Source organism: Diadema antillarum, unplaced genomic scaffold (assembly GCF_040938485.1).
Source record: "Diadema antillarum isolate AM-2024a unplaced genomic scaffold, OU_Dant_1.0 scf00000088, whole genome shotgun sequence".
In the NCBI taxonomy this organism is placed as follows: domain Eukaryota; kingdom Metazoa; phylum Echinodermata; class Echinoidea; order Diadematoida; family Diadematidae; genus Diadema; species Diadema antillarum.
In genome coordinates, this window is record NW_027270977.1 from 194999 (window position 1) to 209559 (window position 14561).

General features: G+C 36.1%; 1 protein-coding gene across 1 annotated transcript; it reads left to right on the forward strand.

The window, feature by feature from the left end:
• Positions 1-3012: 3012 nt before the first annotated feature.
• LOC139718074 (alpha-N-acetylgalactosamine-specific lectin-like) lies at positions 3013-11058 on the forward strand (the record flags this gene model as incomplete). The annotated part of the gene is made up of 2 exons (XM_071629567.1): positions 3013-3102; positions 10804-11058. Coding segments are annotated over 2 exons (345 nt in total), but the record flags the coding sequence as incomplete, so codon positions are not given.
• Between the last annotated feature and the right edge of the window lie 3503 nt (positions 11059-14561).

Here is a 14561-nt window from a genome sequence, read left to right on the forward strand (position 1 = left end):
TTGTATAACATGGGGCTACATGCAGTTCGTTATTCAGATCCTCGTTGTTCCGAAGGTTCGTTTATCCAAGACTTGTCATTCCGAAAAAAAAAAAGTTTAGTCATTTCGAAGGTTATTCGTTAATCCGAAAACAATTTAAGGTTCTTAATTCCTTTCGACAGTACGCGCCTTCTTCACGTGTACCTTTTCTTTTTTAATTAACGGAACTTATTTCATTGTCGGACTCTGCAACATTATTAGAACACATCAGGGAAAGTTTGAGGGAAATCGGACAATCGATGCAAAAGTTATGATATTTTACAGTTTTGATGTTGGAACTGCTGGATGAAGAGACAATACTAGAGGGTAACGTGGACAACAATATAAAAACAAATATAAAGAAATTTCGCCCCACTTTTGCTTTTCTTTTTTAATGAAAGAGCCCTTGACTAACCTCTTTCAGAATGAAAGCAGGGAGAATGATATCACCCTTAACAGATTATGTCCGTATAAGTTGATGGAATGTGTCAGGGCCTGCGCAGTGTTTTCAAAAGTGTGGGGGCCCACTTCCGGGTTTCATGAGCTAACAAGCAAAAAAAAAAAAAAAAAAAAAAAAAAAAAGGTCCTCAGCTCATCTCTCCCCGTCCACTTCCGGGTTTCTTCAGCTGACAAGCAAAAAAAAAAAAAAAAAAAAAAAGTCTTCAGCTCATTCTCTCCCCTCCCATTTCCAGGTGTTATAAAAAAAAAAGGTCTTCAAAGAAAACACATAACCTCACCGCCGCCACATTTAGTGATGTGATGACACCTTATGTATATTCCTTTGTATTGTGCACAAAAAGTGTGGGGGCCCGATGGGCCCCCACGACCCCTACGGCTGCGCCGGCCCTGTGTGTAATTTTCAGGATTTTTTATTTTTTTTTTTTTTTTTGCATCGCTTGTCCGATTTTCCTCAAACTTTCCCTGATGTGTTCTACACAATTTTGCTGCTTTTCACTCAATCCATATTGGTCTTTGGGCTTTGGTTTCCTTTAACGATCCTTGGGAATTCAACAACGAACCCTTTTTCCCATTTTCAGATTGACAAACCCTCTAAATAGCGAACCTTATATTTCAATTTCGGATCAACAAACCTCCGGAATAACGAACATAATAATCACCTGTAACATGGTACAGAGTAGATCGTTATCTATGTTCGTCATGACCATTACACAGGGTGAATCTCGGGGCTGAATTCTCGCTACACCGCGCATATAACCATCGTCTTCATATTATCTTTCTTCTTCTTCTTTTGAGAAGCTTTCCTTTATTGATGTTTTGAATTCAATGTCCCGCTCGTTTCAACTCGTCTCAACTTTTTCAAAATAATGGTTTCTTGTTGTCTGCTTCCTTGGCTTTTAGTTTCTTGGAGTTAATATAGACGAAAATATATTATATCATGACAAAAACATATTGATTGTGTCTCTTCCTCATTGAAGGATACAATTGGAATTATATTTAGAATTAGACAAGTTGTGCCTAGACGAATCTTACCATTTTTCTTAATACTCTTATACTTTCGCATATATTGTGACTTAATGATCTAGAAGTTTTTGGGATGTGCACTGCATTCACATCTATACATTATTTGTTGCTACAAAAGAAATGAGTACGTGCAATCTGCTTCAGAGGACCTAGGAAACATATCCTGGCACTTTACTTCATAATTTTCAAGGGGTCATCCCACAAGACCGACACCCACAAGTCATACAGCCCAGGAGTTCGACATTGAAAAATGCCCATGAGTCATACAGCTCATGAGTCATACAGCCCATAATTTCGACACTACGCAAATAAAGCCCATGAGTTCGACACTAGGTAAAAGCAGCCCACGAGTTCGACAGATACTCTCGTGTGCCTTGTTATTAGTGTCGATCTCATGGGCTGTATGACTCGTGAGCTGTATAACTCATGGGCTGTATGACTCGTGAGCTCTATGACTCGTGGGTGTCAGTCTCGTGACTTGCACCCATTTTCAAACGGAAAAATGTTCATACAGCCTCCCAAATGATCTAAAGAATATAAAATCACGTAAAGCTTTTTTCAAGTCATTCGAATATGTATCTTTTAGCTGTAATGACGTTTTAATGTTCCCCATAAAAAGCTGTAAACATCTATAAAACATCACTTTTGTATGTATTGCAAACAAAATGTAACACAACTTGTATTATCAAAAAACTGGCAGCGACTAGTCCGCTTGCTATTGCAAGTTCTTTTTTTTTTTTACCAACTACATTTTTTTTTTGGGGGGGGGGAAAGTATTAGTGATAGATTATCAATAAATGCATTTAACTGCAGTATGTCTTTTAGTTTGTCAATAAGCTTCAGGTTTGAAGAATGATACGGAAAATTTCAAATATTTACATAATTATGACTGTCAAAGCTGTTTTGTTATGAGTAAATTCAAATCAGCCTAAATCACAGTTAATATACCAATGTGTCATAGACTGCGACTGCAACATACATACAACAAACAAAATGTTCCCAGAATACCTCTTACTTTCATGAACGTGTATTCTGGTATGAAAGCAGTAAAATATGAGTGAATCAATTTTTTTAAGTATATTAAATTTTGAAATGCCTTTTTAGAGCCCAGTGATAACAAACCCTAAACTTCCATGAAATAACGTTAGGGGGAGCTAACAGCTGGACTATGTCTACAACGAAGGTTGTGAAAGTTCGTTCAGCATCAGTGGATCAAACCTTTTCAACCCCTATACATTACAAACCTCCTATACTGTATTCTCATTCTACTTCATCCATCAATAGAATTCACATAGGATAAAGGGATCATACTTCTGGAGTGGAAACTGTAGAGTGACGACCATGCATGCAGCAGCTACCCTTACCCTAGTCCTTGCCGCACTCACGCAAGTGCAGTTGTCGACGCAGTTGTCCATGCGTTGCGAGAGTCTCTGGACGCAGTACGGGGACTACTGCTACCGAATGTTCGGTGCTGAGAAAACATGGACAGCTGCGAGGGACCACTGACTGAACCATGGGGGAAATCTGGCGTCAGTGCACAGCGAGGGAGAAAATGACTTCTTGTACGAGTTGTGGAGATCATCTGTTCCTACACCAGCATCGGTAAGTCCCAACCCATCCACCATCGTAAAAAAAGGGAATCTACAATAGGATTCAGTGATGGTCAGCTGAATTCTGTTTAGGATGATACGAGTAGGCCCTATTTTTAATGAGGCCTACTTTGGTCATTAATATGGTATCACTAGGAAATGTCTGTGTCCATGTCCGCCATCAAAGCGTGAATGATACAACGTCATCATGATTATCTCTCAAGAAATATAGAAAAAGAGTTTAAAAATTATTTTCATCTAAAAAAGAAAAAAAAAGACAGGCCTATACTCGTGTCCCTAACAAGACAATACGTAATAATGGGTAATGATAATAATGATCCTGTCTACCTATTTTCATACTCTAATTCAAGTTCTTTTTTCATTTAAAGGGTGCGTATACTTGCAGTTCTGGTTGAGGTGAGGATTTAGCTGTTAACGTTTTGCAAGATATGAAGAAACCACTCTATGAGATGAGATGTCAAAGACCATGCAGTTCTAAGGGGTTTCAAAAGTTTATTTTAGTCTAGTGGGATTTCTGAAAAAGGGCTCTCTAAAATGGTGTTAGAGGCATTTTTGAGTAAAAGTTGGGAACCGGTCTCTTTTACCTAATTTGAGTATGCTGAATCCGAAAAATCCGGTTCCCAAGCGAAATTCACCGATCTTGACCATCTAATTTGCATAAACAAAATGGCTGCCAAGCTACAGAAATTATCAGTTCCAGATACGCATTTTCTAGCAATTCTTTGCAAACAAGCTGGAAAAAGTGATTTGAAATGTTTGTACAGAGAATAGAATTACTAATTTATAAGGGATAAACGTTTCTCAGGTGGCAAAGAGTATATTTTATTCATAATTATGCAAATTAGGACTGAAATATGCAGATAAATATGTATATATATATATATATATATATATATATATATATATACATTAACACTGGAAGAGTAATTTTGACATTTTTTATTTCTTGAGAGGCAAATTAAACACTAAATATGTAGACTTTAAGGTTTTGAGGGTCAGGAAAACTCCGGTTTCCAAGCGAAATTCACCGATCTTGACCATCTAATTTGCATAAACAAAATGGCTGCCCAGCCACTGAAATTGTCAGTTATTCAGTTTCGGACACGGATTTTCTAGAAATTCTTTGCAAACGAGCTGGAAAAAAGTGATTTTATATGTTGTACATATAATAGAAGTAGCAATTTGAGGGATAAACGTTTCTCAGATGGTAAATAGTATATTCTATTCATAATTATGCAAATTAGTACTGACATATGCAGATAAATGTATATTAACACTGAATTGTTACAATGTTTTTCTTGAGAGGCAAGTTAAACACTAAAGATGTAAACTTTAAGGTTTTGAGGGTTAGGAAAACTCCGGTTCCCAAGCAAAATTCATCGATCTTGACCATCTAATTTGCATAAACAAAATGGCTCCCCAGCCACAGAAATTGTGATTTCCAGACACGCATTTTCTAGATTTTTTTTGGTAAACGAGCTGGAAAAACGTGATTTGAAATCTATGTACATATAATGGAATTAGCAACTTGAGATATAAACGTTCCTCAGGTGTTGAATAATATATTTCTTTCATAATTATGCAAATTAGTACTGAAATATGCAGATAAATATATATTAACACTGGAAGATTTTTTTAATATTTTTTTTTCTCTTGAGAGGGAAGTTAAGAATATTAGATATATACACTTGCAGGTTTGGAGGGTTAGATGAAATCTGAATCCCTTCTCAGTGGTATCAAAATAAATGCAAATACATGTATTGTATCGGTATGCAAATTATATGCAGGCTTCATGAGTTTTATGCGCATGCAGTTCATTCAATAGTCTATATACCCTGGTAAAAATTTATTTTTCAAATCCTTTAAAATGGTCCTTTTGGATTTTTTTAAAGAATTCAAGTTAGGAACCCGATTCTTAACCAAAAATGATTGCGCTAGGGCTAAAAAAAAAACAAAACAAAAACAAAACAAAACAAAAACGGGTCTTTTTCAAGCGAATGAACTTTAAAATCTAATTTGCATAATACATACAAAATAGCTGCAATATTGCCATAAAATTGTTAATATCATGCAAAATACTTTTATTACATCGATAATCGCAAAACGAGTTGATGAAAACTCTCTCTACACGGATCATGACTCAACTTTTTATGGGGGGGGGGGGGAAATGTCATCGAACAATGCCATTTTATTCATATGCAACATCCATTATTGTATTGTTCCAATATGCAAATCTATAGCATTGGCAAGGAAATTCTATTTCCCAGTTAACCAGAGCATGGTAATCATATATATATATATGATAATAAAGATTACATATGATTATATAGCAAACATTCGTCTATAGGTTGAAATGGATAGGTGGTTTTATTCTATTTTGTCTTATGAAGTGTTTTTTTTTTTTGGGGGGGGGGTTCAAGTCGACGAAAAATACCTTTAATGTACACAACAAACATTACTGATGTCCCAATGAATAAACAAAATTATGTTGCAAGTCCGTTAGATATATAAGATTGGAGAAGGATCCATTGGAAAGTTAAGTTTGTAGAATAGCCGCGATCACACACTGGCAAAAGATCAAGAAGTTTAAGATCGCGATCTCCAAGATCTCAAAAGGCGCGGCCAAATTGGCAAAATATCGAAAAGTTTCAGATCGCAGTCTTTAAGATCTTGAAGTTTTTGCGATCTTTTACCACTCTGACCGCGCCTTATCATGATAAACTTAAATAAGGATGTTAGAATAGCAGTGAGGGAGAAGAAATGGAAAAAAGATATGTGGCACACATCCACCTATATTATATCCTTCTACATCTGTTATAAGAATGTAACTTAGTCAACTTCCAAGACAGTTCGAACTCTGAAATTGCATCGGCCAGTGCAATCTGCGAAATAAGGGGTTTACACCTTCCCGTTCCTTTTTGTTTTTGTTTTCAGTATACTTGGATAACATGCCGCCAGTGATAACCACCAAGTTAGTATGATGCATTTCAATTTATTCTTAACTGGACGACGCCACGCTCCCTTGTCAGTCTGACTTCTGATATCAGATCATAGAAATGACATTCTTAGCAAACAGGCCTCTATAGCTTTAAGGGCCAGTAGATTGTAAGAAATAAGGAATAATGAATACTCATTGGAAACCATGTTACATACAGATGATTCCACTTCATATCAGACGTAAATGGACGCCATTTTGCCTCTCATTATGGTTTATCAAGTACAGTTTTTGAATATCCACAAAGTCACTTGAATTTCTGCCCAAGAATTAGGATATGGACCTTTTCATGGAGGACCTGGGTTTTCCATTACCTTGCGAACATGAAGTTACTTTTGTTCCCTTGAGAGATAACATCTATCCGATATAGCTACCTTAAAGAGGCCTTCTTCCGTATAGATACTGGAGTTGTGCTTTTTCTGCCAGACTGATACTGACAGTAGCACTCACAATGACTCACAATCATCAAGGATGCTGCTTGTACGAGAAAAAAACTAAAGGGTTCCAAGAACATGGTTGTTATCAGTCGTCTTTATAAGAATAAACTTATATTCGATTCAAAAGATGCATCACACAAGCTCGTTTGGCACAAAATATGTTTCACCATTTTACCGACAAAAGTATACTGGACGCTCGAAAAGCAGTCCAACGACAATACTCCAGTATCTTAAAAAAAAATAAAAAAAGAAGAAAATCCTGCTCACTGTGCCAGACCTGATCTTTCTTCACCAGTAGACATTGGATGGGAACGTTTTGATCTGATCTACAGCCTGTACAACTGATATATCTAGCTCCAATCCTGCAAATTTGCCTTGAGGTGATTTCATGTGCATGCGAAAGCATTGCAGAACATTTCGATGCAAATGTCACAAATTAGGCCTACGATGTACAGCAGTGTGTGCATGTTAGCAACAATGTGATGATGCAAACCTTGCATGACTGCAGATCAATTTAGCTCGATTGAGAAATAGACTTTTTGACTCAGATTACGTTTCTTTTCAGCCAAAATATAAAGGTGTTGATGACTAGAATTACAAAGTTCATCCTACGTTTCTGTTTCCGACACTGTCCGAGATACCAGGATTTTTCTTACATTTTTTTTTTTTTTTTTTGCTTGAGCCTGCAGAGTGGGTGAAGAGATAGTTTTTTTTAATCTATCTCTGGGAAACCCATAAATTATGACGAGATTTATGAAAGTTGCCACTTGATTTTAAATTCAACAGATCGAAAATAATTATAAACCAATCTATCCAATGAAAACGACAAAGTACAGGGTGGAAAAAGCGACCTTGCACTAATCCATAGATGTATAGTGATGTGATTGTTCGATAGCTTTGATGGCAAGACCTTGTTTTAGTGGTGAATATGCATATAGAAAATGGGTGAATATTTGCATAATTTATTATGCAAATGAGATAATAGATGTGTGTTGTTTACTAGTTGCAGTTAATTTTTGCATCTCTTAATCACACCAGGAATCATTAACAGGTCTTGATATTGTTATAACTGTTATGAAACATATTCATATATTGCGGCAGTGCGTTGTAGAATCTCGAAACCTGCCTGGTCTACGGCCTCTTGAATATCAATTTGCAAACATATTTCATTTTAGTATCATTCAGTTCTCCTTTATTGATTGATTCCAGTACTTGATTTACTTCGGACGACATCATTATGTGCAACGTGTTTGCCCGATATCTTAGCTGTATTTTAGTACGCCAAGGTACATTTTGATAGCAAGACTTTGTTTTAGGGAATATATCCATAGAAGATTTGTATAATCTATATGCAAATTAGATTATGGGGTATTTCTAATAACTGTGGTTTTTTTTTTCTTGTATCTCCTTTAACACAAAAGAATCATCAACTTACGTCTTGATATTATAACTATAATGATTCAGATTCATATATCGCGGCAATGTGTTGTAGAATCTCGAAGCCTGTCGTAGTAAAGCCTCTTGCGTACCAATTTGAATACGTTATTACAAATTGTTATTCATTTTTTTATTCTGAATTGGTTGATTCCAACACTCGATTTTCCTCGGACTCAGATGACACCATGAACACTTTGTTTGACCGATAGCATATCTATATATTTTTCACTACGCCAAGGTACATTTTAATAGCAAAACTTTGTTTTAGGGGAAAATATGTTGAGAAAATGGAAAAATATTTGCATAATTTATTATGTAAATGAGATGCATGTTTTGTTTTAATACATAAGGTTGGTTCTTGTATCTCTTTAGCGCACTAGGAATCGTGAACTGGTCTTGATACAATGACAACTATCTTCAGAATTATGAATCAGATCCATATATTGCAGCAATGCGTTGTAGAATCTAGAATCCTGCCAGTTATGTATCCTCTTGTGTACCAATTTGAATAGATATTTGCATAAGTGTAATTCAATTCTTGAATTGATTGAATTCTTTTGAATTGATTTATTTTGATTCGACTCCGGCGACACAAAGTACTTTTTAAAATGATTAAAAGCAGAAGTGAACACGTAGGTACTATACATGTGCATATAATATGCGGTAATGCATTACTGTATCAGCGGCAACGCCTAATTTGCATATTTCACTTCTTAATTTGCATATATAAGTGAAAGTTATGAACCAATGATGACCTAGATATTGTCTTTGCACCTTAATTTCTGAAATTACTACTATTTCTGCATGTCTAGGGAGACGTTATGAAAATTAGATCATCGAGACACCTTAAAAAGCAATGAATTGGCGGCCATTTTGTTTATGCAAATTAGATGCTCTTAGACTCAAAATTCCGCTTGGGAACCGGAATTTTTGGATTCAGCGTACTTGAATTATACAAAATAGACCGGTTCCCAACTTTTACTAACAAATGCCTCTGACAGTCATATTTTCCCAAAATCCCACTAGACTATTTGATGAAAATCGGTTTTGAAATGGCTGAGATATCCAAAAACAAGGTGAAACAAAGAGATCCTAATAAAAGGCGTGGCCTGTCACCTTTTATTATTATCATCACTATTTTGGATATCTCGGCCATTTGAAAACCAATTTTCATCAAATAAACGCCAAATCCTTCTCAAATTACATGCTCTTTCATATTTCATAAGAGGTTTCTCGTTATCTCACTTAGGAATGTTCAAAACATGAATCCCCACCACAACCATGTACTGTACAGTCCCTTTAAGTTTGAGAATTGATATCATAGATACCATGCATGTTGGAGGAGCGCTAATTGCTGTGGATGATCCAACACCAAGGTTCTGTATATATATATATAGGGGGCGCTATTTACCAAAATATAAAGAAATACATAGGAAATATGCTAAAATCATGTTTTTTCTTTTTATTTCTTTATCCCCAGTAGATCAATCATTTTCATATTTACCATAAAGGAAAAGCAAGTCAACTTCACTATTTTGTAATGGTTGAAATTTCTCAAGGTCAACGTGTGGGGGCGCCATTCATTACAATATAAAGAAATATAGGAAACCTATGATGTATTGCTTGGAATGGGTATATATATTGGTATCACATTTCATATTTCAAAAATATTAAAATTTTGAGTTTGCATATTGATAATATGATAAACAAAAGATATTACAGGCAAAGCTTGTGTGAAAATAACCCAAAATAAAAGGGTAGTCTTTGAAAAATGCTGTATTTTCGATTATTTCTATTATATCTATTGTTTGATGCCTATGTCGAATAAAAATTAAGGAAATAATAAGAAGAGCATTTCAGGGTAATTCACAACCATTATTACTTCACATTTTGGTCCTTCAGCAAATTACGGCCAAGAAAACCCCCATTTCATCCATTATCATATACTGTTAACTGAAATTGGAACAGAAAATCATGCAAAATCTGACGAACATGCATTGTTGTCAGTTTATGGTTGCCGTGGCAACCAGTAAAAGCGTACATAGCTAAATTATATATCAAAATGTTTGCAATAAGATTCTAGGTAAAGTCACCAAATTTGGTTGAAATCGAGTAAAGGGTGTGGGAGTGGCAAACGAAAATATGGTAGGGGGCACGATGTGCTCCCCCCCCCCCCCCCTTGGGCTTTATTATAGGGTTAAGGAAGTTCGACGAAAACAAAATAACAATGATGGTTCAACCATTCATAATTCATTATGTAGTATATTCAGTATCAGTTCATTTAGTACGGGTAACTTTTTTTTTTTTTTTTTACGATTTGGCTCGAGTCCCCATCAGTAGAGGAACCCAAAACCAATAAAGAGCCATCATGTGGATTGAGGGAAAGTAATAATGGTAATTCATTATTAGTAGAATACATCAGTGAAAGTTTGAGGAAAATCAGACAATCGATGCAAAAAATATGAATTTGTAAAGTTTTGATGTTGTAATGACTGGATAAGGAGACCACAGGTACTATATTTTATGACTTCATGTGTGGTCAACAATATAAAGAAAATAGAAGAATTCCACAAAAATTCATTTATCATGAAAATTATGCATTCCTCAAACTTGTTTCCGATATAAATCATATTAAGGGTAATATCGTTCCCCTGCTTCCTGAAAGAGTATGGTCGTGCTCTTTCATTAAGCGAGAAAAGTGAAAATGATGATGTTCAATTTTCTTTATATTTCTGATAGTGGATTTGTAAATAAAGACGCAATCATCAGTCAGCAAATCCAGTTCCTCGTTTCTTTTCTTTTTAATTGTAATTACCTATCAAAGGGGTTCTGGTTCGGCCTGAATGACATAGACAGCGAAGGAACCTTCGTCTGGTCCGATGGATCTCCGGTGGACTACACCAAGTGGATCCCAGGCCAGCCCACCAACCACGGAGGGAACGAAGACTGTGCTCATGTGTGGTACCGTGACGCACAAACCGACACAACACGTGACTGGAACGATGCATCTTGCTCGTCCGAAGTATCTTTTATCTGTCAGAAAACCATCTGCGCTTCCTACGCTTCTATAGAACGTTAAGAACAAGGAAAGAAGGCAATCACTGCAAGAAACTATAATGTTGACATTATTTTGATGGTTGACATTATCATTAAGTGCATGCCGACACCGAAACGGTTTTGAATTGTATTAACAATTGATTTATATTAGTGTAAACTGTTTGTTATCATCGTACGTCATCGATCATACACTTAAAAGGGATGGCTAGTAACTGATCAATGGGAATCAGTGGGAATGCTGGGGATGATTGTTCCAATCCTTGTGGGATTCATTTAAGAGTACATTATATATCTATATTGTTGTGTGAAAATTATTTGCTTCAGAATGGTCAGTATATACTAATAAAGAAATTTTGTTTTACTTTATTCGGTACTGTTTATAAAACAGATACGAACAGCTTATACTCACGACCTCAACCCATGAAAATACCCTCGAACATGTTGTGACCCTCTATATTGGCTATAATATCAGCAATGCCCCCCAAAGCAGCCCATAGCAATTTAATACGTCCGGTACAATACAAGTGGAAAAAAATAGCAATTAATGCACACTCGCACTCTGAAACTCCAGTGAAGAACACGATCCCAATTGGAAAACGTTGGCATATGTCATTACTTAACTTTACCCTCGATACACCGGGTAGTTTGAATAGTTTCTGTTGTTCATTATTTTCTTTTTCGGGTCCACCCGCGATGTTGATTTCTCTATATCAAAGTAAAGGATCTATTATAAACAAGACCCCCTGCAAAAAGGATATTGAAACTAATATACGTCTCCTTTCATGCCTTTCGTCTCATAGTATACCTTGACACGCCTGCAAATGATGTATGCGTGTATATGTGTGTAGTGTGTGTGTGTGTGTGTGTGTGTGTCATGACGCAGCCGAAAACCACTCGATTGTCAAATACATAATAAGTAATTACTTTAAAAAAAAACCCACATAAGATGTAATTTCCAATCGTTCTAACTTGGCCCAAGAGTGCTTCTTGATAACAGCAAGACTATTGGTGTATATCTTAGAGATAAAGTCATACAAGGGAATATGATTAAGCATTGGAAAAGTCCACTTTGTGCATCGTAAAAAAAACCCAAACAAACAAACAAACTTAAAACATGTATCATAATCAATCATAATCCAACAACACAGGCCGGGGCAACTGGGGGGGGGGGGGGGTGGGCAGGCTCCTTTTCATAATAAAAGCAACAAACAAAGCTTTAGTGCTTCAAAATAGTTCTAAAATGTGAGTTAGAGATACAAACAAACAACCAGTCGTCACTATACAAAGTGTGAACGTCTCGAAAATATACCGTATGCAGTTATGGTTTGTTGAGAAATATCTCCTTTTACGTGTGGCTTTATTGCCAACTTTTTAAATACGTAGTAGGATGTTTTGTGATACAACATGCAACAAACTGAAAAATAGGCCCTATTTATCAAGAATTAATGTGAAAATTCGAACATTTTTAATCACTGCTTCCAATGGTAAACAGTAGCTTTAAAAGATACACACGAACAAAATGTAAAGTGTTTATGATCTCTTTTCTATCAGCCATGTTGACTCTCATTTTAAAGGGACAATACTAACACAGTCATTGATATAAAATATTTGGAATGTTATTGCTGAAACGATTTTGATTGATACGATGGATAGATTTGAATGACTGAAATAAAGAGAACGATCACGTTGTATTCTGATGGAAGTATATAGGCTCTTGTATAGCGTGTGAAGGCTGAGCAACTGCATGACAGGCTGACCCAGGAGATCTTTATATAGCACTGCCACTATTCCAGCATCCGGAGATTATGATGAATAGCTTTTTTAAAATGGCGTTGAGATATCAGATGACCTTCTATATTGTCATGGATCTGTACTGCTTCATACAAAGAAGCTTGTCTTGCAATGGCGGTAAGATCCGTTTAAAACAATCTTGCAAATATATTATTATTATCCGTCTCGTTAATCTCCTTCCCTTTTCCTTCTTTGTTTGCTTGTTTTTCGTCGTTTGGCTCGATTTGATCATAAAACACAAGGACATTATTGCTTTCCGCAGCCGCCAGATTTACAAACCATTTTGCAATGATTTTGAACGTGACAACGCTCTCACTGATAATGTTGTTATTCACTTTATTGCATTCAGACCGTCGTCCCCGGAAAACCTAAAGCGATGCACTGAATTCGCGATCCACCACAGCTTTCATTATCCTCTTTGTTGCAGTGCATCGTTTGATGCTAGAATCTGCAAGGTATACTTGGTTACAATAATTGGTTATCGATCATGAAAGTTACGTCACGCACATTACTAAGGGATCAAAGAAAGTGTTAATGGAGCCTTCCGCATGTTGCGGATGTGTGTGTGTGTGTTTATGTTTGTGTGTGTGTTTGTGTGTGTGCGGGTGTATGTTTGTGTGTGTGTGTGTGTGTGCGTGTGTGTGTGTGTGTTCTTTTTGTGAGCAATCGGTAGAAACATATAAACATTTATTTTGGGATTGTGTGTATGTTAAGAATTTGTGGCAGGAAGTGATAGATAGGTTTGAGATGGCAGATTTTCGAAATATAGAGTGAGAGATGTTCATTTTGGTGTTACGGGAAGGGATCCAAAAGTAAAATTTTATAATACAATAATTTTCATTTTGAAATATATCATTTTTAGATCTAGGTCGGAGGAAAAATTCCTACTTTGGAGGAAATTTGTAAAAGAATAATAAGTTTTCGGGATGAAGAAAAAGAAATTGCTATAAAAAGAAATAAGTTGGGATTACATTTGCTGAAATGGGAAAATGTTTCTGAAACGAGAGCTTAAGTATTGTTTTGTTTTCTTTTTCTTTTTATTGTAACAGTGTAGTTATCAGTGGTGAAGGCAATATAATGTGTCATTGGCCGCGCGCGGGGAGGGATAAGTTTTTGGTGATGTAAAAGTTATAGGATTTTGTCCGCAGCTAGGAGTTTGATGAGTTTTGTTTGGTGAATTTGAATGGGTATTTGGAGCGGTATTTGGGTGCGGGCGGACGATGCTTTTCTGCGTACGGCCATTACACGCTTGTATATATGTTGTATGTATCAATCAACATTTGGAAGTCGTTTTCATTAGGAAGGAAGGTGGTATCGCTTCGGGTGTGTTTTGTGTGTGGGGTGTATGTGTGTATGTGCGTTTTTGGTGTTGGTGTGTATGTGTGTTGGTGTTTGGGGTGTATGTGTGTGGTGGTTGTGTATGTATATTTTTGGGGTTGTGGTGGGGGTGTGGGATAGGTTTGAGTGCATCGGGGTTGGTGGGGATGGGGATTTGATTTTCAATGAAATGATTTCATTCTAGTTTTGTATAACGTATTTTTGTTGCTTTTTTATGTATATATATACCCTTACATACTCGATTTATAATCGAGTTGTTATGTTGAAGAGAGATGATTGGCAGTATAAGTATACCATAGTCAAAGATACATATATATATATATATATATATATATACATTTTTTTTTGTACATGTCAATACTTTCTCGTGAAGAAATGGTCAGTAGGATTGATTTA